The sequence below is a fragment of the Lutra lutra genome, chromosome 12 (genome assembly GCF_902655055.1).
Source record: "Lutra lutra chromosome 12, mLutLut1.2, whole genome shotgun sequence".
NCBI lineage: Eukaryota > Metazoa > Chordata > Mammalia > Carnivora > Mustelidae > Lutra > Lutra lutra.
Window position 1 is genome coordinate 31,624,940 of NC_062289.1, and position 27,546 is coordinate 31,652,485.

The following is a 27,546-nucleotide window of genomic DNA, read 5'->3' on the forward strand; positions in this document are numbered from 1 at the left end:
AAAATGTAATGCACCAGAATAATTCTTAGAAGAATAGAAACTATCAGAGTCTATAACATGCAAAAAGGTTCAGTGCTACTTTAAAAACTTATGTTTCAGTTGTGTGAGCTGGGATGCCACAGGTTGTCTTTAAACACATCCTTGAAAAAAATCCGAACTACTTCTTACTATAGTCACATCCCTTTTTATAAGTGTAAGTAGTTGTCCTATGAGCTCTTTCATTTCTGGTACAAAGTAATATTCCAGCACAACATATGCCCTTCCGACACTAGAATCACAAAACGTAAAACACCATGTCTCAGAGACCTTTCTTTATGATGCCCAACAGAAAATGATGCTTCACAGATAATGATGCCCACCCAGTACTTTGGCCCAACTCGAGAAAGTGGCTACCATCAGCTTTTTCTAAATATCCAAGCTGTGGCCAACCAAAAGAAGCCTGACATGCTATCAAGGACTAAAGAGAATTAACTACTTGAAAACACAAGAAAAAAATTTAAGTCACAGTAATAAATATCAGAGCAAGAAATGTTAAAAAGGTTAACCGAGACTATAACCATATGAACTTATGAACAGAATAAGTAATACAAGTTTTGCAATTTTAAGGTTTTTTTTTAAAAGCTTACATTGAAAAAGTAGGTGTGGGTCTAATAAAACATTCAAAGAATTAAAGATTAAGAACAACCCACAGATAAAAAAAAATATTTGACACATTCCATAAAAGTATCTACAGGGAAATCAAAACACAATGATTAGGGGCGCCTGGGTGGCTCAGTGGTTAAAGCCTCTGCCTTCGGCTCAGGTCGTAATCCCAGGGTCCTGGGATAGAGCCTCACATTGGGCTCTCTGCTCAGCAGGGAGCCTGCCTCCTCCTCCTCTCTCTCTCTGCCTACTGGTGATCTGTCAAATAAATAAAAATCTTTAAAAAAAAAAAAACAAACAAAAACACAATGATTAGAAAAAGGTAATTTTTTATCTGGCACTTACTACATCAAACAAAATTACAGATATTATCTGCACTGTAATCATTTTGGAAGGGAGTACCTATGTTTTTGCTTTACAGAATTAGGTTCCAATCATATACATTAGAGATCCATCACAATTACCTTAAATAGTGTAGCTGTTTCTGGGATTATTCCTCTAATTTTCACCTGAGGTTCTAAAGGCAATGGGATAAGTTCCACATCTGACAAGTTCATCTTTTCATTGTCTCCAAGCAATGCCTGTAGTCTCTCATTCTAAGAGAACAAATCAGAAAGAACTGATTACATTAAAATGAAAAAGAAGTTTATAAACAGATGATGAAGACATAAAGACTACTCCTATTAACTTAAAATGTCTCCAAAGCACCATAAATGTAACACAAAGCAGACAGTGCACCCCTAAGAGACAAGCACTCACACTCGGAATCTGCCTGACGAGAGCAGTGGCACACTTCAAGAGGAGTGACTTGACTGTGAAGAGCTAGATTTACACAAGGTTAGGCAATACATTTCTCTTGCTGCAACTGAGAATAAGGAATACACTCATGACAGATTTTAAAACTCCATTTCTATTTTCAAAGGATGTGTGAAGCCACAAAGAGAAACTCATTTCATTTGAAGCTTAATTTTTTTTTGAGCTTAGCTTAATTTTTTTTATTATTATTTATTTGATAGACAGAGATTACAAGTAGTCAGAGAGGCAGGCAGAGAGAGAAAGGAAGGGAAGCAGGCTCCCTGCTGAGCAGAGAGCCCAATGTGGGGCTCGATCCCAGGACCCTGGGATCATAACCTGAGCCGAAGGCAGAGGCTTTAACCCACTGAGCCACCCAGGCGCCCCTTAGCTTAATTTTATATGATGAAATATTAAGCAAGAATTTCAGTATGTTGCTCCAGGGCATATTTCAGGTTTAAAAAGTAAACAATTCACTTGAAGGAACTTGAACCCTACATTTTACTGTTCATTGGATCTATCTGATCAACAAGAATATTATCATTTATTTTCTTCAGCTCACATGCATACTGCCACTGAGTCAAGAATTCAGAAACTGAAAATTTCAAGTCACATGGCTTTGTCATGTAGCAGCATCTATACTGCATAGATCAAGTCCTTCCAGTCAATTTCAAAAGAACAATCCACTTGAAAGCTTCGAGAGTCTTGCATTCTTTTAACAGGTGTGCTTGTTCTTTAAAGGGGAAAACCTGACCTGCCGATCCTAGCAACATAAAGCACTTCAACTGTAAAGCTCCTGAGAGGATACGGTGTCACAGGAGCAAACTCTGCAATCAGTAAGGTGGAAATTCAGAAAAATCATGTTCCCGGGACCACTAAGACAGAAAGTCAGATTCTTCACCTCCAGTAATATTCCAATTCTTCCTCTGAATTGCAGAAAGTCCAAGTTAAGGTCAACTGAAAACCGGTACAAACTTCTACACAGCCCTTATAAAAATCAGTAAATCTATTCCCTAACCCAATGTATAATCAGATATACAAATATGAAGTAACGTCAATTAACCTGAATTTCAAGTTATCCTACATGACCAATTTCTAATTGATGTACTAATAAACAATAAAATAACCAGAAAACAGATCAAAGAAGGGTGAGAAATCCAGCCACTTCTCACCACGTCCACTGCTCTAAGCCCTGGGCTCCAAGCTGCCCTCACTTCTCAGCTTGAATACTGCAGTAGCCTCCTGACGGCTCTTCTTCTTCAACTTTGCCTCTTACAGTCTCTTATCAAAAACAACTAGAGTCAGTTTTTTTGCTGCTAAAACCAAAGTCTGGTCATGTCACTCTCTTCTTCTAAACCCCCCAAAGCTTCTATGTGAACTCAGTGTTTAAGTTAAAGTCCTCGTGATGGCTTATAAGGATATATACTCCAATTCCTTCTTATCTCTGTCCTCAGTCCTCCTCTCCTACTACTCACCCCCGCCCATTCTCCCTCCACTCCACATACACTGGGCTTCCTCCTAGTTCACAAATATGTCATGCACACAACACACATATGCTCTCACATCAGGCTTCTGTCCTCGCTATTCCTCTGGCTGGAATAGTCTTCTCTAGATATGCCCATGGCTTGCTCCCTCACCTACTTCAGGTCTTTGTCCAAATGTCAACTTCCCAGTGAGGCCTTCCTGACCACGCTACTGAGAGGTAAAACACTGCCTTACTACTCAAACCCAGCACTTCCTGCTTCCTGTTTCTGCTTTATTTTTCTCCAGAGTATACAACAGTATCTACTCTATATTTCACTCACTTCTTCTATTTAATTTCTCCTCAAAAGCTCCCTTAAGAACAAAATTTTTTTAAAGATTTGATTTATTTATTTGACAGAGAGATCACAAGTAGGCAGAGAGGCAGGCAGAGAGAGAGGGGGAAGGAGGCTCCCCGCCGGGCAGAGAGCCCAACGTGGAGCTCGATCCCAAGACTCTGAGATCATGACCCGAGCTGAAGGCAGAGGCTTAACCCACTGAGCCACCCAGGCACCCCAGAACAGAATTTTTATATTCACTGCTGTATCCCCAGAACCTGAAGAAGTATTTGGATGCAGTAGGCATGCAATACATTTTTACAAACAAATAAATGATTGTCACCTAAAGAATCAAAAAGTGAAAAGAGAATATTTAACAACATTTAAAATGAAAGCTTTAACTAAAAGTTTTTAAAAGATTTAATTTATTTATTTGAGAGAAAGAGAGAGCTCATGCCCATGAGCGGGGGGAAGGGGAAGAGGGAGAGTGACAAGTAGACTCAATCCCAAGACCCTGAGATCATAATCTGAGCCAAAGGCAGACACTTAACTTACTGAGCCACCTAGGCACCCTAATTAAATTTTTAGAAAGTACTGATGGAAATGCATTTTTAATGAACTCCAATATCTAGACTCAGAGACCTCTTTCAGCAGAATTCTTCCTAAACTAGAGGTCAATACAGGAAAACACTATTGCAAAAACTTTATCATTTGTTTTACCCATGTTACTAATAACTCACAGATAACATTCCTATATATCTAATGCTGCTGCATTCACCATGACATATTTCTCCCAAACTCATTACGGAAATGGGGGGATGGAAAAGCACTACATGTAATTTCAAATTCTTAGCAGTAGTGAATTCATCGTTACTAGTAATAACACAAATAATAGTAGTAGACAGCCATCTTGGCATTTCTCCATGGTGCCAGGGCTTGTTTCTAGTAAATCTATATTAACAAAATTGTCTTTTAATACATCATTAAAAAAAAAAAAAAAGTCTGAAAAGATCTTTAGCCCAAAGATTGAGACCATATTTAGGATTGTCTGGTTTAAAACAGGATGTGTGGCAGAAACAAAATTTATTTTGGGAAGCTTTAAGTGATATCTTAAATGGGTATACAGCTAAAACTGAGGTGTAGCCAGATTCCTGTGAGTGACAAATAGAAGAGCATGCCACACAAACTGGTTTAAACACATGCCCACACTGACAGTCGCAGGGACCGCACTGCTGCAGGTGGGTGTGTGGGATCACACTGCTTCCTCACACAGGCAACTGTGGGGAGAGGGGCTACAGAATGAATAGCAGTAGGGATTTAGTTATTTAACCATGGTTTCTGATTTTTTTTCACAGCAATGACAAGAAAAGTCATCTCAATAAAAAAGTGTTTCTCTTCAGCCTATTTTCTCCTTCTTAACTTTGTGAACATTATTTTTTGCACATACATCTAGTAGTATTTCTCTTTAGACCTGATCCCCTGCCTTTGAGCTCCTGACTCCATTTTTCACTTTTTTTTCTCTCCACTTTTCCTCTCACAAGTCTGGAGAAGAACAGTAAAATGTGTTGTGCTCTTTCACAAAGGTCACCAAGAAAGATTTGCCTATGGCAGGATTAGTTAAAGAGAAGATATCAAGTGAATTCTTTATACCATTTGGACTAATGTTGAGGGAGAATGACATATGAAGAACAGATACTCAGCAAGCAGAAGCCTTATTTGAGAGAAAGATCCATGTCCTAGCCATTAGAACAGAAGCAAAACCAGTGCTGTTACTAACAATTAATTGTGCCACCCTGGGCAAGTCACATTGGACCTTTATTCTCTCAGAGTAATTCCAGTCTCCATGATCTGCAGAGGTTCTTTCTGCAACAAATACATTATATACTAAGATGCTAAAATTTTAAAATGAGACCCAATAAAGCATTATACATTAATAATACAGACTTAGAATGCCTGGGACCAAATCCCAACTGTAATACTTACTAGCTGAGGACGCTGGACAAATTACTTAACCCCTCGAACCCTCATACACTTGGTGAGAATGCAAAATGGTGCAGCCACTCTGGAAAACAGTATGGAGGTTCCTCAAAACCTTAAAAGTAGAACTACCCTATGACCCAACAACTGCACTACTAGGTATTTATCTAAAGGATACAAATATAGTGATTCAAAGAGGCACAAGCATCCCAATGTTTATAGCAGCAATGCCCACAATAGCCAAAATATGGAAAGAGCCCAGATGTCCATCAACAGATGAACGGATAAAGAAGATATGGTATATGTGTGTAAACACACACACACACACACACACACACTAAGTCATCAAAAAGAATGAAATCTTGCCATCTGCAAAGTGGATGAAACTAGAGGTTATTAGGCTCAGCAAAATAAGTCAATCAGAGAAAGATAAATACCGTATGATTTCACTCACATGTGGAATTTAAGAATCAACAGATGAACACAGGGAAGGGAAGGAAAAATAAAATGGAAATAGAGAGTGAGGCAAACCATAAGAGACACTAAACTCTAGGAAACAAACTGAGGGTTGCTGGAGGGAAGGTGGGTCAGGGGATAGAGTAACTGGGTGACTGGCATTAAGGAGAGCACCTGATGTAATAAGCATCGGGTGTTACATGCAGCTGATAAATTACTAAATTCTACTTCTGAAACTAATAAAACAGAATATGTTCACTAAACTGAATTTAAATAAAGAATTTTCAAAACATTACTTAACCTCTTTCCCACTTTTTTTTATAATTGAAATAGCATCTAACTTACAGAGTTGTTGTGAGGACTAAATCACTACACATATATGTACATACACGAATTCATAAAACAGGATCCTGTATGTAATCAGTGCTTGTAAGCTTCTCTATTGCTATAATTACATAAGAATTTCATAAAATATATCAACCCAGAGAGACAGTACCAAAATTCAGTATTTATGATACTGAAACATCATTAGTAATAAACAAAAAGCAAAGCCCATAGGTTTACCTTTTTCTTACGATTTCCACTTTCACGCTGCACTGCCTTCATTAGATGCACCAACCGATCTACAAACGTCTGCTGTGCAGCCAGCAAAGAACGCATAACTCTGACAGACTTATCACCCTGAAGGGATTCAAAGGAAAGGAAAATTAGTTCTGTGTAGCATAATGATCAGGGTTTCTTTAATAGCATGGATGATCTTTATTTATTCTTCTAATAGCTACAAACTTCAATACAAAGTGAAATTGAAAAAGATTAATTATCTTGATTCAGAGATAATGAGAAAGCTGCTGGCTTATTTAAACACTGCCAACTCTTCCACAGTTGAAAACTATCTGAGCCTTCAGCAAATACTGATCTATCAAAAACAGCACCTTTTTTCACATACAACCATGTGATAAGAGAATCCGTTCACCCAAAATGCATTCACTCATTCACTCAATAAATATCTGGAAGACTATGATGTCTTCAGAAACGCACTAGGCGTATGGCAGAAACAACATCATCTTCAAGGAACTAAAAAATCTACTGGAAAAAAAAAGAAAAGCATTCTCAAATAGTACCATAATGCATGCTTGCTTAGTAAAATATAAGTCATAAAAATTAAATGCCATAAAGTCTTATGCAGTGAATTCCCAGTTCATAAAATATTATAAAATACATTTTCTCACTTAATCTTCCCAATTACACTGATAAGGGTGGCTAGGCAACTGTTATTATCCTCATTTCAAAGGTGAGGAAGTTTAAGCTCAGAGAAAATGAAATTTCTTCACAGGATAACAAAAACTGTAAATGCAGAATTGAGGTTAGAAGAGAAGACCAACTACTTTATCTGCCAATAGGTGAATGCAGAGAAGCTCTGAGCTCTGAGAACTATAGAAAAGTTTAGTGTCCAAGATTTCAATGAGATTTAAAGTAGTAAAAACATGAAACATGTTTATCTGCAGTTGCAGATAAAAGATGCTATGAAGTTAATTATTTCTGTAGCAAATCACAGATCAGTGCGAGGGTCCTCACTACCCATGCCCCCTCTGCTGGCTGAACTGTGCCACCGCACTTTAAGAATCACAACACCAAAGAGGAAAAAATGGTTTTACATAGATTCTAAACACTGTTTAAGAAGCAAAATATGTTATGTCGTAAGTACCTGCAATATGAGCATTGTCAGATTTCTCAAAATGTAACTAGTCTTGATAAACAAAATGAGAGGGAAGAAATAAAAGAGCAAAGCTTTGGAATTTGTTCTTTATATAGGTTTATTTCATTAAATAAGAGGTCAACAAACTTCCTATAAAGGGCCAAGGAATAAATACTTTAGGTCTTGTTGGCCATACAGTTTCCATTTCAATTATTCAACCACTACTACAGTATATAGTGGCCATAAATATGTGAAAACAAATGAATATGATCATGTTCAATAAAATTTTATGCAGGAATACTGATATTTGACTTTCATATAACTTTCATATGTCACAAGATATTCTTCTTCTTCTTCTTCTTCTTTTTTTTAACCATTTAAAACATAAAAACCACTCTTAGCTCACGGGACATAACAAAACATGCAACAGGCCAGATCTGGCCCATGCCTGGTGTTTTTGCCAACCCCCATACAAAATGGTTACCTTCAACAATGCTTGGCTGAATCGTCTCATCACATTCAAGTACATCTCATGGGTCTTCGGGTCTCTTTGCTGAGTGTCTTGATCTTCACATTCCACAATCACATACCTTAAAAATTATGTTTAGTCATTCATAAGAGGTGAAATAAGAGTCAGATTCATTTTGTAAATATTTCTACTTTTCCACTCAATCAGGCTAGTTCACATTTGCAAAAATAAATAAATGGAAGTAATGAAACATATTTTTCATCACTCTTTTAAAAGTGAAAAATTAGGGCACACACACAATCATTTATAAAAGGTAAATTAATAATAATAGTGCCTTACTTTGTATAATATCCTAGAGTCTCTAAAAAGTTTGGGATCAAAAGAAGCATTTTCTCCTAATACGTTATGAGGTACACACAGCATTACCATATTCAGAAATCATCTAAGCTCACATATCTACCAAGTAACTCACAAATAGTATTTCCAAAATCTATGCAGCCCTTCTGTACAGCTCTCTTATTCTGAGAACTGCACTGAAGCTACTTCTCATTAATATACATCTGCAAAATGAATACAATTTTAAATTTATTTTTTCCCATCCAATCTCCCCATTTCTCAAAAATCCATATATAATCTCCCATTTGTGTATCATAAAATTGTGGTTTTAGAGGGTTAAAGAAATTTTAAATATATTCTTAAACCTGGACTGCTTCTACAAGTACCAAATCTTATAGGCAAGGATTTGAATTAGATCATAGAGGCCAATGTTCTCCAACTGTTCTGATAGCATCAAGCCATACTAACATATTTTCTTTTTTTTTTAAAGATTTTATTTATTTATTTGTCAGAGAGAGTACACACAAGCAGGCAGAGAGGCAGGCAGAAAGAGAGGAGGAAGCAGGCTCCCTGCCAAGCAAGGAGCCCGATGCGGGACTCGATCCCAGGACCCCCGATCATGACCTGAGCTGAAGGCAGCGGCTTAACCCACTGAGCCACCCAGGCGTCCCAACAAACATATTTTCTATCACAACTCAGGACACACAGCCACATGTGTGCACACAGATGCCCCCAAACAAAAAAGCTTCACAAGACAATATTCTATGTTAATATTTGCTACTCTCTTTTATTTCATTTTTCTTTAAATACTAGATGTGAGCCTGTAAATTGATTTCAGCAGATCACAACATGTAGTCTGAAAAACACAGATCTATCTAGACCAACTTGCTTATTTCATCAATAGTGAAACTTAAAAGGGGTTGTGTCCCGGCCACAGCACAATAATTAGTTGACTGTAGATCTGAAATCAGAGCCCAGGACTTTGGGGTTCCTGCGTCAGAACCCTTTCCGTCTTTCTAAGCTTACCCTCACCCTGTTTTATCTTTAAAAATCACATGAAACTTTTCAACTCCCTAATTTGATAATGCTTTTCAAATCTCAAGTCACAGCCACTTAATTATTTTCTTTTATATTATTTCTGGGAAAAAGTATGTGCGCCAGTAGAAGGTGATGTTCGTAAGAGCAGAAAGCTTACCTGCCTTGTTTACACTATACCCTCAGCACCTCCAGGCCTGGCTCCTAACACTTAATAGGCTATTGCTGAATTAATGAATGACTCAAATCTCACAGATCTAGCCATTATCTCAATGCTGATAATTCTCAAATATGAATATAGTCATACCAAAAGTCTGACTTTGCATTTCTTCACATGTCCTTTTACATTCAGCCATCCTAATTTTCAAGTAGCATACTCCTTAAGACACTGTCATTTTTACCTGAACCTATGTAATACTGAACTTAACACATTATATGAGTTATTTTTCAATCTCTATTGAATCTACCAATATTCCAGTCATTTGGACTGGGAATCCCACTGTAGCAGGGTTTGCAAACTCAAGTTTTCTCAAAAATCAGGTAGGAAACATTAATGTTTAAATCACCTGAATACAAAAAAAAGAGAGGCGAGGCAGTAGCCAGACCAGAGAACATAAGCTCTACCCAAAATCAACACTGGCACTTTGTGTTTCATTTGTGGTCCACGCATGTAGAGCTAAGCCTAGCTCCCACTCCCTTGCTTCAAACATCTATACTCAATTAGTCACCAGACTGTGTTGACTTTTTCTTCCCTATAAAATGCCTCTTACCATGGTTCTATACTACTAGCCAGTCCCATCTGGAATCAACCAGCAGATAACCTGTTACTTGGCCTCCCCAACTATAACAAGAAACCTGTTATTGCTCAATAAAATCATCCTAAATTTTTTTTTCTTTAAACTATCTTCATAATGTCCCACCTCTATTAACACCAATGATTCTCTTATCTATCAGTTTAACATAGATTTCGTGGCCCCAGCATTGGATTCAAACTTCCACTATCCTCAATTTATGCACACACACTGCAGTCAGGTCAGGCCCCTAACCACTCCTAGTATATGCATCCACTTGGAACTTTTGCTCAGGTTGCAATGATGTTCAGAAATACCTTCCCATCTCCTACTCACCCTTCAAGTACAGGAGACATTTTATCTCTTCTAGGAAGTCCCTCCTTCTCTGACTTCCTAGAAGAAGCTTAGCAGACAACTTGTGTTGAAGTTACCAAACTGTTTCATGTGTTTAACTCTTAGTTCCCCTCATATGTTATAAAGAAACTCATGCCACAGGCCACATCTTAATATTTTTCAATAGCCCCTGACATACCCATAACAGTCTTATACACAGAAATATTTTAAGGGCTCATAAAAGTAAAAGCCTTCCCCTCTTGACTTCCCACTACAAAGGTTTACCATGATACTAGCAGCTGTTTAAAGCCCTAGAGTTGTATAGTCTAGAATTCTCTGTAAAGTAGAATGAAGAACTGAACCATGACATTATTTCTACCATATCATGTTCCCAACAGGAGTTCTAAGTCAGAATTTCAAGAAGGCATTCTTGAATCTTGAATCAAGAAAGCATTCTAGAGGGGTACCTGGGTGGCTCAGCTAGTTAAGCATCCAGCTCTTGATTTCAGCTCAGATCATGATCTCAGGGTTGTGAGATCAAGCCCTGCATCAGGCTCCACACTGGGCATGGAATCTGCTTAAGATTCTCTATCTCCCTTTCTCCCCACTCTGAAGGGAAGGAATGGAGGAAGGAAGTGTGGATGGAAGGAAGGAAGGAAGGAACATATAACTATTTAAAATAAAGTTAATTAGGGGCGCCTGGGTGGCTCAGTGGGTTAAAGCCTCTGCCTTTGGCTCAGGTCATGATCCCAGGGTCCTGGGATCAAGCCCTGCATGGGGCTCTCTGCTCAGAGGGGAGCCTGCTTCCCCACCTCTCTCTGCGCCTGCCTCTCTGCCTACTTGTGATCTCCATCTGTCAAATAAATAAATAAACACTTAAAAAAAAAAACAAAAACAGAAATAGGGGCGCCTGAGTGGCTCAGTGGATTAAAGCCTCTGCCTTCAGATTGGGTCATGGTCTCAGGGTCCTGGGATCGAGCCCCACGTCAGGCTCTCCACTCAGCGGGGAGCCTGCTTCCCTTCCTCTCTCTCTGCCTGCCTCTCTGCCTACTTGTGATCTCTGTCTGTCAAATAAATAAATAAAAATCTAAAAATAACAATAATAATAATAATAATTTAATTAATTAAAATTAAATAAAAATTAAAAATTCAGTTTTTCAATCACACACTCTATATTTCAGGCACTTAGTAGCCATATGTGCAGCATTATAGATAATTTCCATCACTGCAGAAAGTTTCATCAGACAGCTCTATTCTAGATGAATAAGCTAAGAACAGTTAAGAGAAACTCTTTTTTCCTAGTTGCGGTATTCCAGAATGTTTGGTCATTTCAGGATACCACCTAGGAATGTTAAATAGACCGTGATTCTAAACAATGAAACTGTCAATATACAGTCCTATTCAACTCCTATTCAGACCTTTCCATCCTTTAAAGTCCTTGACTATCTCCATTACCTTAGTATATTGTCCTTTTCTGTGTTTACACAGAAATTCAGTTCTAAATGGGTAATAGAGATGACCAGAACATACAGGCTACACTGCTTTTGTTCAGGTCTCCCTGAATGACCATGAAGTTAACACAATGGTCACAGCTATTTCCTATGACTGAGGGTCTATACTGATGCTCATGATAAAGGTCAAAAAATCTTCCAAGCCAAAATTCTGCTGCATAAAGAAAAGTCCATCTAAAAATACAAATGACAATGTCATCTCCAAATATGAAGGACAAATTTAGAACAAGACTAAAAGACCTAGATTTGAATCATTTCTGAATTCTCAGTTCACAGCAGTAAGTAGATTCTACAAAGCACTCTAAGATATTCCCTTGAAACCTATCATCTTCAAGTAGAAATGAGACAGAACTGTCCAGGTACCCATTGTAAGATGACTGCAGTGGGCTACCTGCTTCCTGGCAATTCCATTTTGTGGGGTAAATAACCTTTATTACCTTGAAAGGTCTTAAAAGTTATAGAAAAACATGTCAAAGCATCCAAAGTTTACTTTCAATTTCAACATACTGGAACAGCTATAAAAATAAAAAACTGGAACGATTTATAGATCCTGATGCCCAACACTTTACAGACTGGAGACTATAACTCCCCTCTGTGGCTTAAAAGGTTGACACTCTTCATTTTAAAAGGATTGTCTACACAACTATAGGCCCCTAAGGATTCAGCTATAGCAGGAATCCCATTTAAATCACTGGAAAGGGAACAAATGAAAAGGGAAATTCAAAGGTTCAGAAAGAAACAGCACAATCAATTAAAATGTTTATTTTAATGCATTTGTTATAGTAAGAACACTCTTAGAATGAGAGCCCTTTAAATTGTTACACTTGATTAATATTTTTATACTACTCTGTCCATGTTCAAAGGAAGCGAATAACCATTTTAAGCCAACTACTGAAATTATTTTCTATATTTTCACCGGACACTCACAAAAGCAGTGTCTACCAATGTCAGAAGCCCACATCAATAGCTTTTTTCTCCCCATGAGTATTTCTGAATATGTAATATGCAGACTGTAAATACAGGAAAAGCAATTACTCCTCAGAGAAGGAGTAGACATAGCCCACGCTATTGCTTCAATGAATCAGAGATATAGCGGGAAAACACAAATCAAATCTAAGTTTGATGGAATGCTTATAAGACTGGGAGTTGGAGCTGCACTTTGTTTACTGTCTATGGAGAAAACAAAGCACTCTTTCTGAATGGAAACTGTTGCCTTGCTGGAAATTGCTCATCTAATAGGTTTCCTACTGTTTAGCTGCTTTCAGAATGGTTTTAAAACTCTTACCTACTTGAAATAAGAGATCAAAGGTTCTATCACAACTAATTTCAGATTTTACAATGAAATCTCTTCTACAGTCAAATCTGAAAAATACATAATTTTAAAACACCACATAATCAGTATATGCACACAGAGCTCCTACAGTAGTGACTACTCTAGACTATAAATTCTGAGCCAGAGAAAACTTTTCATGAATATTGCAAGAAAATAAAAATACCTATAAGGGAATTCTCAGAAAATGATTTTTTAAAATATAAAATCTTAATTTTAAAATACTAAGAAGCTCACCCCAAAACTCGGCAACATGCTTAGTGCTATTTTTTTTTAATTTCCTTTTAAATATTTACTTAAATGTTCATGAGTAAATATTCCATAACACCAGTGAATAGACATACACTTATGAATTCAGACTGGAATATGGAAAACATTAGGAAGCAAGAAATTACATTAAAAGGAAATAGTAGCTATGTGGTACTATGAGAATTGCCAAGTAAACTTTTCAAAGTAAAAAGAGTGATTAACAACTAATCAAAACATTCTGTGGGTCTTTTTCAAGGACAGACTGACATTTACTGTGAGGGTAATGTAGTTTTATGAATATTATATTAAACTGCTAAAATAAAGAGGTATTTTTCTTGCCATTACCAGGACCAAGAGGAAAAAAAAAATACAGATTCCAAGATGACAGATTTAGTTAAGACTGTTGATAGCAGTTTTCTTCATTATAAAGGGAACCATAAAGGTTGAAACTAAACAATTACTTATTGTGCATGTACATAATAGACAGCTGTGTTTGTTAAAAGAACCCTCTGATTTAGTTACATATTCCTTGGCTACATGGGCAGTATCCAGAAAAATGTCATGTTTGGAGAGTGGGAGAATGAAATTAACACTTGATTTGACCTGTAGGACAGTTTTCTAAAACTCAGTCTAAAACGAGACAGTTCTTTGATTAATTTCTTCATGAAAAGCAAAATGCCTCAAATGAGCTTTCAGAATGGGTATCTATCTATTCATTTCTATTGTTAAGTAAATCCAATAAATCAGGCAGGATTTTAGATCAGAAACAATTTCCACAGTTAAACACTATCAAGTATGTTGTACGTTTAAAAATGTTTCCAAATGTACAGAGGCTTTAGGTAGCGATTGACCAGCTGGCTCAGCTCTTCACTTGCTCTACAAAACTAGAGGAGGCTCTCTTGTCTAGTGTTTAATCCTAGTACTTTCTCTTATTGAACCAAAAATATTGCTCATTGTGACTTAAGCTAACTTGTCCTTTACCCTTAAATATTCTGTGACAGATAAAGGGAGCTGAGCCAGTCTTCGTATTACTTGTGTCTCAGGAAGTCAGTCAGCCTTTCTATGGTCTTAGTTGCTCTTCCCTTTGCCTCACTCAGGAAACCTTCTCATGTAAAACAGAGACACTTCTACATGCCCCATTTAACTTCATGAGGACAAGGGAGAAGAGGTCACTGAAAGTACTCTGAAAATAGCAAAGTGCTAAATAAACGATCTAATTCTAACTGAGATTCCAAGTTCACCTACATCATGCCTCTGCCTCAGTTTCCTCATCTATGAGAGAAGTACCTTCAAATTCCAGCTTCCTGTTTTTGCATGACTCCAATACTGTGGTAAACAATGTGAAAACACACACTGCTGAAAGATTGTGAGGAATCATACTTACACTACTTAAATAGCGTAAGAGGCAAATAGATATCAAACTGTAAAACCTATTACCTTAACCAGTTTTATCTTGGATCCTGGAAAGTCAGTGAAGGGAAGAGAAACCACAGTGCTAACAAGCATTTCCATGAACACAGTGGTAAAGAAATATAGCCAGATAGATGTAAATACTACCTTCAGGATTTTGATGACTTCTCATACCTTATTTTAAATTACCTTTATGTTTATAGTATGAGAAAAAATAGTCCTAACCAGTACAGAAAATAAAAAAGAAAGTTATTTCACATACCAGTATAAATAATTAGCCAGTGTTGAGTTTTTGCAGGCCCTTGATATCAAGAAGGTGCAGAGATCTTGCTGAAAGAATTAAAAGAAATGTGTATTTATTACCATCTGCTATTAACAAGGGGAAAAGAAAAGAGTCTACATTTGTCTATCAGTTTTCATCTATATATCTCTTGTCACAGATCAGATTTTTACACATCCATCTATCCCTCCATACTTACATCCAATATTTATTCTAAATTAGGCACTATATGAGAGGCTAACGACACCATGGTTCAAAGAGATACTTGCCCTACTTAAATTTAACATTTAATGGGGAAGAGAGACATCAAAGAAATTCATGGAAATAATTTAGATCGGGAGGTCACAAAAGGCAGCGATGGGAATGTGATATTAGACAAGACCAAAATGACACTATGGACAGAGGCCCTAAACTTGACTGTTCAAGAAATTTTAAAAAGGCCCACTGTAGCTAAAATACGGTGAACATGAAAGTAAAGGAGGCTAAAAAGGTAGGCAAAGCCCAATTGTGCAAGACCTTTAAGGTCACACTATTGAGTATGGATTTTGTTTGCAAAGCAATGGATACTGAACAAAAGATCTTAAGCAGGAGAGTGAGATGATCTGATTTCCATTTTATGAAAACGACTCCAGCAGCTCTGAGAAGTAGAGGCCTGAGATCAGTTAGAGGGCTATTACAGGAGTCTACAAAAGTGAACCTGGGGAACAGAGAAGGAGAGAAAAAGACAGATTTTTAAAAACATTTGGGAAGTATAATTAGTAAGACTTGCTGATGTTAAAGGAGGGAGGAAGGAAAGAAAGGAATTGAGAGCAACTCCTAAATTTATGGATTTAGCAAATGGGCTGATTTGCTATGTCATAGATGGAAAATTCCAACTGAGGAACAGGCTGGAGTGTGGAGAGAGAGTTGTATTTTGAAATATTAACTTCGAAATGCCTGTCAGTTATACAATGGAGATCAAGTAGGGTTTGGGATATATGAATTTAGAACTCAGATGAGAGAAATGTGCGAGACATATAAATTTGAGTTTATCAGTGCAGCCTTGGGCAAGAGTATAAATTGAGAATAGAAGAGGATCTAGAGGAACATTAAGATGTCAGGCCACAAAGAAAGTGCTGACAAAGTAAACTGAGAAGGCACAGCCAGAGAGCTGGGGAGGAAAACACAGGCCTTACGGTAACTTCTTAACCATGAGAAGAGTCCTTCAAGAAGGGAGCCATTTACTTTGCTGAATACTGCAAAGAGGAACTGAGTATACATAATTGCAAACATTAAAGTCATTTCCTACTTTAGCAAAATAAGTTTTCAGTTAACAATGGGAGGAAAAGGCCCGAATGATGTGGCTTGAAGACTGGGTGGGGGGAAAAAAGGAAGAATCAGTATGTACGAACAACTCCTTTTAGAAGACTGATCTTATTTAAAGGGAAGTAAGAAAATAAGGTGCTATTTCAAAGGATGTGGTGTCAAGGGAGAATTTTTGTTTTGTTATGTTTCTGAATTTTATTTGAATATTTCTACCAGGAGAAGAGAGCATATCTTTGAGGACAGTTATATTTCTTCTGTATAAGAAAATGGACGGAAAGAATGAAAAAGGATTAGGTTCCCATCTGGTGATGGGAAACAGACCATTCTTACCTAGTGACTTCTATTTGTTTCCATTAGTATGAAGCAGGGCATGAAGGACAGAACAGAAAAAGTACGACAGAGTCAATACAGAGCAGGGAGAGCAATCCACCCAGAGAAATATGAGATGGCACACAGTGTTGAGTATCCCCTTGATGTCTACGATCATGAATTTACAGTGATGCCAACATGCTAGGCTATGTGCTTCCTTCAGCAATAGTCAGGCATAGAGCAATTAGGTAATTCATTAGGCTTATCAAGGGCTGAGATTTCACCAGGGGAACTGAAAGTGCTTATAAAAGAATGATAATAAAGCTGAGCCATGGGATTAAAGCTATATTCAGAGGAAAGCAAATACTGAAGGGGGCTGATGAACAAAGAAAGGGGTAGAGATCAATGGATTAGAACTTTCTATGTGGTGGGGGTATTTCAGAAAGTAAGCTAAAGTAATAAAAGGTTATTATCACAAAGCATATTTGCCAGTGCTTTAAGAAGTGGCAAGAATCTTCTCTCTAATTTTAAGGCTAAAACCTTAGCACTAGATTTTAAATGTGAAACATTTAAAAGCCCAGTAGGGAGATGGCCTCAATCAGAAAGCCATGGTAATGAATCCATGAATTTAACAGGTAGAATCTAAGCCTAAAGTTTAACTTTGACTTTATGAGAAGGATATTACACTTTTATATAATTTTATATATGTTATATATATTTAAATAGAAAACACAGATAGCATTTGATACTATTTTTTATTAAAGAACTATTTATAGAGCATAGACAGGGAAGAATTAAATGTAAAAACATTGGGGCACCTGGGTGGCTCAGTCATTAAATCTGAGCGTCTGCCTTCAGCTCAGATCATGATCCCAGCATCCTGGGATCGAGCCCCACGTCAGCAGGGAGTCTGCTTCTCCCTCTCCTACTCTCCCTGCTTATGGTCCCTCTCTCACTGTCAAATAAATAAAATCTTTAAAAATAATAATTAAAAAAATGTAAAAACACCTGTGAAGGGAGCCTGGGTGGTTCAGTCGATTGAGCATCTGACTTTACCTCAGGTCATGATCTCAGGGTCCTGGGATTGAATCCCACGTCTGGCTCCCCACACAGCAGGAAGCCTGTTTCTCCCACTCCTTTGCCTCTCCCCCTACTCATGCTCTTTCTAATAAATATATAAAATCTTAAAAAAAAAATAAAAACATGTGAAACAAGAAACCCGTAATATAAATTTTTAGACTCAATTTGGGTGAGCAATTTTTAAAACTTTAAAACAACCAGAAGGAAAAAAATATGCTTTAGGAAAAAAGAAAATGATCTCATATTGAAGGTCAGAGATATAAAAAGAAATGGTAAAACCTCTAAATAGTTACTGATCATATACAATAATATTATCTAATTAGGGAGTTAAATAAGCTAGAACTAAGTCACTGGGTAAAAGTGACATACAAGTAGAGAGGTATACTATTTTGGCAAAGGAGAATATTTCTTACACCAAATTTAAAGGATGGATGTTAAAATATCTAGCATAGCCAATAAAAGAATTGATAGAGACAATATAACCTCCAAGCCGAGGAGAGAGACAAAGAATAGGGAGGGGATCCAGGCAAATACAGGCAAGAGAAAAATAGATAAGAATAGAAAGTACCACCATTTATGATGATAAAATCAATCCAAGTATAGCTCTAATCACAATAAAAATGGGGAAGAAGTTTGTAAAAGAGAACAGTGCTGGGGCACCTGGGTGGCTCAGTTAGTAAGGGTCAGCCTTTGGCTCAGATCAAGATCCAGGGTCCTGGGATGAGCCCCACATCAGGCTTCCTGCTCAGTGGGGAGACTGCTTCTCCTCTTCCCTCTGCCCCTTCCCCTTTCTGTGCCCACACTCTCGTGCTCTCTGTCTCAAATAAATAAAATCTTAAAAAAAAAAAAAGACAACAGTGTTACACTGTATTAAAGATAAAACTAATATATAAGGAGATATATATATATATATAAAATATATAAGAGATAACCTACATATAAGGCCCTAGAAATACTGAAATGAAAGGACTAAAAAGTTGGGCCGCCTAGGGCTCAGTGGGTTAAGCCTCTGCCTTCGGCTCATGTCAGGATCTCAGGATCCGGGGATTGAGTCCCACGTCAGGCTCTCTGCTCAGAAGGGAGCCTGCTTCTTCCTCTCTCTCTGCCTGCCTCTCTGCCTACTTGTGATATCTCTGTCAAATAAACAAAATCTTCAAAAAAAAAAAAAAAAAAAAAAGGACTTAAAAAGTATACCAATGTATACTAACCAAGACAAAATTCTATTACTATCAGACAAAACAGACTTTAATGCAAAAAATATGAGTCAATATATTATACTAATAAACAGTGATAAAAGATTCAATTTACTTGAATGCACCTAATAAAATAGTTTCAAAATATTTAAAGCAAACATCAACAGAAAAAGGAGGAGAAACCGACAATTCCACCATCATACAGGGGGAATTTTACCCTAATTCTTAAGAGATCAAGCACAGAAAAAAACATCAGGAAAGGGTTCATTAATACAACGAATGAGCTTGCCCTAGTGACATATGTACAATGTTGTACCCAAAAACTGGGGAATATATCTTCTTTTCAAGAATCCAGGGAATTTATGGAAAATGACCACATCTGAGCAATGAAACTTGAGTGTCTATCTTCTTTCTAATATTTGGCCACACATGGAGTTTTAGTGGTTTCCTAAAACTCCAAGAACAGGGAAAGGAAAGGAGGAGAAAGCAAGCCAATCCTCAGGTGTCAGAGAGGAGACAAGAATGTTGGTATCTGCAGTGATAAGCAGGGGAAGTTCAGCTTGGTCAGATACCACCTGATTATCTCCAAACACCGAATTGTTTACAGGTCTCTTAAAGGCGATGACTGCTTATACAATATTATTATTACTCTGCTAGGGGCAGTGGGGGGAAAAGTACTCAAAATGAATCCCAGTGCTTTCTCCGATAGCTTGAATTACTTAAACCCTTTATAGAACTATTCAGCTCAGAAAAGGCAAAATGGCTTAATCGTTGAGTAATAACAGGTTCAACAGTCACAAGAGAAAAGTAAGAAATAAATAAAAACTATTTTTATTTTTAGTCTAAAAGTTCTGAGTCACACTGTGTAAAACTGTATTCTGAATATAACATTCAGAATCCAATCACTTCAAACAATCTTCAATGTAAACTACCCTAGTTGAAGCCACCAACAAGTCTCACATAGATTATTTCAACAGTTTCCAAGTAAAAGCCATTTGATAACATGGCCTCCAAGACCCTGCTTGAATCCTACTCTCTCTGACTCATTCTTTTACCATGCTCCCTTCTGCCGCTCCCCAGAGCCAAGCATCCTCTGCTGTTTCTCACACTTAAGCTCTGGTCCTCAGTCCGCTATTTGCTGATCCCTCTGCCTAATATACTCCTTTCCCCAGACCACTCACATGGTTATCCCCTTACCGATATCACCTTTACAAAAGATGTCACTTTTCCAGGGAGGTCTTCCCTGACCACTTTTCAAAAATGCAACTGTCTAACCCTACCCAATACCCCCCAACATCCTCTGGTTTATTTTTCTCCTTAGAAAGAAGATATCATTATGTCCTCTACTATATATAAATATTATTGACTACTACTATCAGCACAAACACTAGAATGTAAGCTCCAGGAAGACAAAGATTTTGACCATTTTGTTCTCTACCTCCAGCACCTTGAATATTTCTGGCAAATAATAAGAGCTCAAAACATATGTGCCAAAGAATGAATTACTGAATCAGTATATTCATACCTTAGACTTGAAAAGGTAAAACAATTAAACTTGAGCTGAATGTCTTAAAGAGCTCCTTTAAGGATTCTATGACCCTGTAATTTAAAATTCTTTTTTCAATATTTTCTCTTGTATCAAGAGGTAGGCAGGTATTAAATTCTGGTTAACAGTTGCTGATAAAAGCAAGAGTCATTCAGTCATCCACATTAACTTCTGAAATTTGACTAAAAGCAATACATATATATATATTTTAAATCAACTTTACCTTCTAGTAGCAAAGCATATATTATTTGTTTTCAACATCAGAGGTGAGAAAGGTTCTCAAATTAGAAGTCTCAGGGAGAAATTCAAGAACATACTCTATCAGCTTCTGCAAATGTACTTCCAAATGTATCTCTCAGAGTAGTAATAGCCTATTTGACCTGTACACTCAAAAATCAGTCTAATTATTTAGAAAGCTTTCACTTAATTTTTCTCTATGAGTTAAAAACAGCAACTTAGTATATAATCTCTAGTATGAAAGTCATACATTTTCTACAGTGTAATCACAAACACCAACAATTACAGTAATGTTCATAAATATGCTAACAATAAATATTCTGAGTTTCCTTAATAAAATATTTAAGCCCAGTTTATTTTCATATTGCATATTAATCCATTTATATGCCCAAAGCACAAATAAAATGCCTTGAATGAAGATCATGGCACTTTTTGCCAAGAGGAGAAGTCATAAACATGTATCATAAAACAAGTTATTTAATAAAGTTGTAATATTTAGTTTATTAATCAAAATCAATTTTTAAAGACCAAGATAAAATGTTTATCTGTTAAGACAGCTCCTGTAGGAAACTTGAGAACTTCGTACTCACCTCTAGATTTTCGCCATCTGAACTATCCTTTGTTTTAGCTGCAGGAGGAGGAGAAGACACTGGAGGAAGAGGGCTGGTTATAATTTGGGAGCTGAAAAGATAAAGGAGATATCATTGATATGTCAAAAATTCTGTGTGTAAGAGAAGATACACATTTTTTTTTTAGCACAGTTTACCTCAGTTGTATCTGATTAAAGCATCGCTGCTAAAGCATGTTCTGTGCAACACTAGAGTCACATTATGTCCTAGAAAAAGCCTACAATCAAAATATATGGATAAAAAGCCTCTTGGAAGATTTTTGTGCAACCTGGTATATTATAGGTTTTTGATAAGTACTGCAGGTTTTTTTTAAAGCCCATTTTAATTTAAACCAGCATCTCCCAAACATATCTAGCCACAAGACCATCCCATCTCTTTTATCTTTTTAAAAAACATAAACTAGGGGCGCCTGGGTGGCTCAGTGGGTTAAGCCGCTGCCTTCGGCTCAGGTCATGATCTCAGGGTCCTGGGATCGAGTCCCGCATCGGGCTCTCTGCTCAGCAAGAAGCCTGCTTCCCTCTCTCTCTCTCTCTGCCTTCCTCTCCATCTACTTGTGATCTCTCTCTGTCAAATAAATAAATAAAATCTTTAAAAAAAAAATAAAAAAAAAATAAAAAAAAAAAAAACATAAACTAGTGACCAGAAGACCATAATCTGGGAAATACCAGGTTACATTTCACATGTTATTATAAAATCTTAAAAGACTTCTAGCAAAATATTTTTGATGGCATAAGGGAGGAGGAAGGTAAATAAGCAAGTATGACTAGAGAATGAAGGCCTCCAATGTATGGTGGGAGACAAAGCAATGGGGTATCTTCTCTTAAAAACAGAAAAATATAAAGCAGCCTAGAGAAGAAAAAAATGGTATTTCCCATTTTTCAGTTCTTCATCAAATGAAATATAGATGATAAAAAACAGCAGCATCATAATCATAATGAAAGATTCAGAAATACAATCGAGCTCATGTGATAATTATAATAGTTGGAGTAATTCAGGAAACCTGAATTCTAAACCTCATCTGTCATTAACAAATCTCATGACCTTCACAACACAATTTTTTTATTATTGAGCCTCAGGTTTCTCACCTAAAGGTTCCTATTTATCTCTAATTTTAAGACTTCATGAAAAACAAAATGGCAATACATTAACAACATGAGCTTTGGAGTCAACTCTACCATTTGCAGGATAGAAGACTCTGGACAATTAACCTCTTGTTCAGTCCCCCATCTCTAAATTAGGGATATGAACACCTACTTGAGAGGATTAGTGAAATGAGTTAATGTATGTGTACCACCTCAAAGTGTTTGCTACAGAGGTGTGACTTCTTAATTGTTGTTATTATTGTTAACAGCTTTTAATTCACGTATCATGATATTTTTTCATTGTAACTACTAAAAAGACGAAAACTAGCCAATAAAACATACAATAAAATATTTGAGCCCACTAACATGCCTCCTCCTCTTTATTTTTGCTTGAACGATAATAGTAGCTAACCCTGAGCAGTAACCTAAAGGCTTTATGTATATTAACTCATTTAATCTTCCAACAGGCCTCAAAGATCAGTTACTATTATTATATCCCCATTTTTAAGATGAGAAACTGGGGCCACACAGAAAATATGCACCTTCCACAAGTTTACACAGCTAGTAAGTGGCAGAGTGAAGATTTTCACTTAGGTATTCTGACTCCACAGCCTGCAAAACACTGCTGTGCAATACAGTAATTTGTGTTCTCTAAGTGCACACACCACACTCATTGGTAAAACTTTGAACTTAGTACCAACGAGGGTTTGGTACATCTGGGGAAAAAGGAAAGGAGAAGAAATCTGAAAAGGGGGGAGACTATTAGATTTGAAAATAAGTCCTCCTGGATATCCATACCTATCTATTTCTGCAGAATTTATTCCAGAATTTGACACACTCTCTGACACTGAACCCTGACTATCCTTCTTGGTAGGTTCTAATCCATTCTTTATGTCATCAAAATTTTCATATTTGAGAGCTTGGACCAGCTGTAATAGGTACATCAACAAATCCTGGAAAACAAACACAAAAAATAAGCTAATATTAGAAAAACAAATGCAGCAGGATTATAGACATCATTTATTCCTAAATATCAAGAGAACAGTTTAGTTTCATCTACCACTTATCAGCTGTGTTACCTTTGGCAAGTTACAGGTTATTTAAGCTCTTGGTGCCTCACTGGGTCCTCATCTATAAAATGGACATAATTATATATACCTTAGAGATCAGTTGTTAGGATTAAATCAGTTAATAGAAGAAAGTCATAGAATAGTGCCTGGCACAGAGTAAATGACCAATAAATGCCTTGTTAATTTTTTTTTTTATTTTAAAGATTTTATTTATTTATTTGAAAAAAAGAGTAAGAGAGCAAAAGCAGGGGGAGAGGCAGAGGTAGAGCGAGAAATAGGCTCCCTGCCTGAGTTGGCTTGATCCCAGGACCCTGAGGTCATGACCTGAGCCAAAGGCCCACACTTAAGAGACTGGGTCACCCAGGTACCCCTAAATGCTTTGTCTGAAGTAATATGCAAAAAGCAAAGCAAAAAACAAAAACAAGGATTAAGATGGTTCATGTAAAATTAAGAAATTAAAGAAGGATCCTTTTCTCAACAACAGATCAGATAACAGCATTTTATGTCTATGATTTCGTAAGAAACTCCAAATTTTCAAGTTCTAAAAGACTTTCTATTTCATATGCTTTTCTGGTTAGGACTTTTTTTGAATCTTGAGCTCTTCCCTCCCACCCCCCTTGAAAGCTCAGGTTTTGGAGAATTGGGGTTACTTCTCAAATGAAAAATCCAATAAAACAGACATTTTAATTTTAACACTCTTGGTTAAGGAAAAAGCTTACTTTTCTGCCAACTAGCAAAAATGGCTTAAAGAAAATAAAACCTAAGACTAAATTTCCCATACTGCTATTGACAATCAATGGGATAATTAGGACTCAAAGTGTTAACAAAGTATTTTTTACTTTTCTGAGTTTTCCTTTAATGTAAAAAGACTTTTCAGGTTTAATATTTTGGATGGAAATGCTTCCTGTCATACTCTCTATAAATGTCACACTCTCTTGGCCCTTCCCAATGACTGTTAAGAAAATTCCAAAAATTTCATTTTAAAAATAATTACAAACTGAAGAAATTCACAAAACTCAATATATGTCTTATAAGTATCATTACTGTTGCGTTTACGTTGTCACTTACCCAGTTAGCACCTCAAAACTCATGATTAGGGGTGCCTGGGTGGCTCAGTGGGTTAAAGCCTCTGCCTTCGGCTCAGGTCATGATCCCAGGGTCCTGGAATCGAGCCCCAAATCGGGCTCTCTGCTCAGTGGGAAGCCTGCTTCCCCCTGTCTCTCTGCCTGCCTCTCTGCCTACTTGTGATCTCTCTCTGTCAAATAAATAAAATCTTTAAAAACAAAACAAAACATAACAAAAAAAATCATAATTAGATAATTTTTGAGACTTGGTGACCACACCTCAATCTCAGTCTCCTCTTTAAGCCCACAAACCAAATAAAATCCCCTGTTAAAACTTGAGGGTCCACACTTCCCTTCACTATTTGTTACAAATACAGAATTTGTATTTATTTGCCACATTATTTACTCTTGGTCTTCTCCAGTTTATTACAAATGTCATGAGGACAAAGACCACTTCCAACAACCTGTTTCCTTTACTTAATATCATACTACACATTTTAATAACTTTTTTCTTACATTAATATAGTCAAAATTTTTATCACTTTCTAAATACTGACAAAGAATAATATACAAGATTTCACCATTAAATATGATTTTGTCACAAAAAAGTTAAATGAAAGGTTAACAGGTTTATTCATCCATATTCAAATGTACTGATGTCGGTGGCCAGAAAAAACAAAATGACTCTGTATCAAAGCACCTCTATAGTGTTCTGCAAAACCATTTTTTAATTGGAGCATAAACATCTGATTTCCTACAATTCTTCTGAGACTTATGACATCTAATAGCAATAGGCATGCTTTTTCTAAGAAAAAAAAGTGAATTAAATAACAGAAAATTGATTAATATATTTAATGACAAGTATCCTTCTCAGGAGGTATAAGTAACTAAGTTTCACTGCTAGCCTTCCTTACCAAGGCATGCTTCAAAAATACTACTGAATATATTACCTGTTATGTTTTCTCCACTGTAGAAGACTTAACCACATGAAATCAAAAAGGCTGTATCATTATTAAATTCCCTAGGAAGGAGGAATTCAGAAGAAAACCTTCCTCTTTTTAAGTCACTCGTTACTATCTGATTTGTTGGCATGGTATTCTATAGTCAAGCTGCTCTTCGCTTCATTTGTATAAAGTCTGTTTGCTCATTATACAGTCACATCTTGAAAAACATAAAATTCTTCTGAGCATGAAGGACATAAGCATCCAAGTAAAACAAAAGAAAAAAATCAGGTTTCCGACTGAGGCAACTCAGTAAAAATTTCCCAAGAGCTATAGAATATTATCTAGATAGTGATCACCATTCTTCTTGATAATATGTTAATTCTAATGCTTCAGAGTGCATAAAGTTCCATGTAAAAAATCGCTCACTTACTTCTCATTTCTTATTTAATTAAGAGTAATTTTCATATAGGCATTTACAGGTAGAAGGACATGGGTTCTGATCTTACTTCCTGAATAGCAAGCTACATACAACCCACATTCCTGTTAAAGTAAAATACTTTCTATTTTTCTTCTACTTTTCATTCTCTTTGCCGTTGCTCATACAGGTCTCTCCACTTAAAATGTAAATTCATGTCCAATGGTGAAAATTCATTCTTCCTTCAATATCTATCTTAAATGCCACTTCCTCCTCAAATTCTATGGAGTATCTCTCTTTTTGAGCCACACAGCAATAAGAAATATGGCTTTTAAAAAATTCCTAAATAGAGTATCAGCAAATTAAATTCAGAAAAGTATTCAAATATTGGATAAAATTTATTTTACAAATGTGTGGCTGTACAACATTCGGAAATTCACCAGCAGATTCCATATTTAGCATATATTGTATGCTGATGTTTTCCAGATAGCACAATGCCATACCCACAAAATATATTAAACCATCCAACATCTATAAAAACTAACAACAGAAATCAGTGAAGTGATTAAATAAAACATAAATATGAACACACAGTTTTGGGGTGCCTGGGTAGCGCAGTCGCTAAGCGTCTGCTTTTAATTTATCTCAGGTCATGGTCCCAGGGTCCTGGGATCAAGCCCAGAATTGGGCTCCCTTGCTCGGTGGGGAGCCTGCTTATCCCTCTCCCTTTGCCTGCTTTTCCCTCTCCTTGTACTCTCTCAGTCAAATAAATAAATAAAATATTTTTTTTAAAAAGCCCACAGTTTTTCATTTAACTAAGAGATAAAAGGGGTGAGGTAGTTCATAACAGTAACAATAATCATCAGGGAATAAATCTATTTTTTAAATGTGTAAAATTTGAAAATTTTAAGACTTATATGAATATAAAAATCATGTCTCCAGGAAGGAAGATTTAATATCATAAATTTGTCAATTTTTTGTAACATAATATATAAGTTAAATATAATTCCACTTAAGATTCTGGTGGAGTTTTGGGGCACCTGGGTGGCTCAGTCGTTAAGTGTCTGTCTTCGGCTCGGGTCAGGATCCCAGGACCATGATCCCAGGGTCCTGGGATCAAGCTCCGCATTGGGCTTCCCTCCTTCTCCTTCTCCCACTTCCCCTGCTTTTAGTCCCTCTCTTACTCTCTCTCAGTCAAATAAATAAATAAAATCTTAAAAAAAAAAAAAAAAAGATTCTGGTGGAGTTTTAAGAAAATGAAAAAATTATTCTTAAATTCTTGAAAAGAATAAATGGATAAAAATTATAAAGAAAATTATAAAAAAGAAAAACAGGAAAAGGATTTGTCTAATCATACTTAATGTTATTGTGAAGAAACTGAATTTTTTTTAAAGTATGATACAAGTCCCAAAATAAAAGATTTATAGAGGATTATCAGGAAAATGTAAAAGGAATGTGTCTCTTGGCCTAATAATTCCAATATAAGCTACTTCTTCAACAATACAGAGAAATATATACATAAATCTGTTCACTAAAATACAGTATAGCAAAAGAATAAAAATAACA

The 27,546-nt window shown here is 36.5% G+C and overlaps 1 protein-coding gene across 1 annotated transcript in view; it reads right to left on the bottom strand.

Moving 5' to 3' along the window:
* Nucleotides 1-27,546, bottom strand: part of PIK3C3 (phosphatidylinositol 3-kinase catalytic subunit type 3) — a 153,870-nt gene that overhangs the window by 64,936 nt on the left and 61,388 nt on the right. The window contains exons 11-16 of the mRNA XM_047697611.1: nt 23,286-23,440; nt 21,367-21,457; nt 15,089-15,156; nt 7,847-7,952; nt 6,231-6,347; nt 1,107-1,238 (exon numbers count right to left, since the gene is read on the bottom strand). Coding sequence (XP_047553567.1) covers nt 1,107-1,238; nt 6,231-6,347; nt 7,847-7,952; nt 15,089-15,156; nt 21,367-21,457; nt 23,286-23,440 — 669 coding nt within the window. The remainder of the gene's footprint in view (nt 1-1,106; nt 1,239-6,230; nt 6,348-7,846; nt 7,953-15,088; nt 15,157-21,366; nt 21,458-23,285; nt 23,441-27,546) is intronic.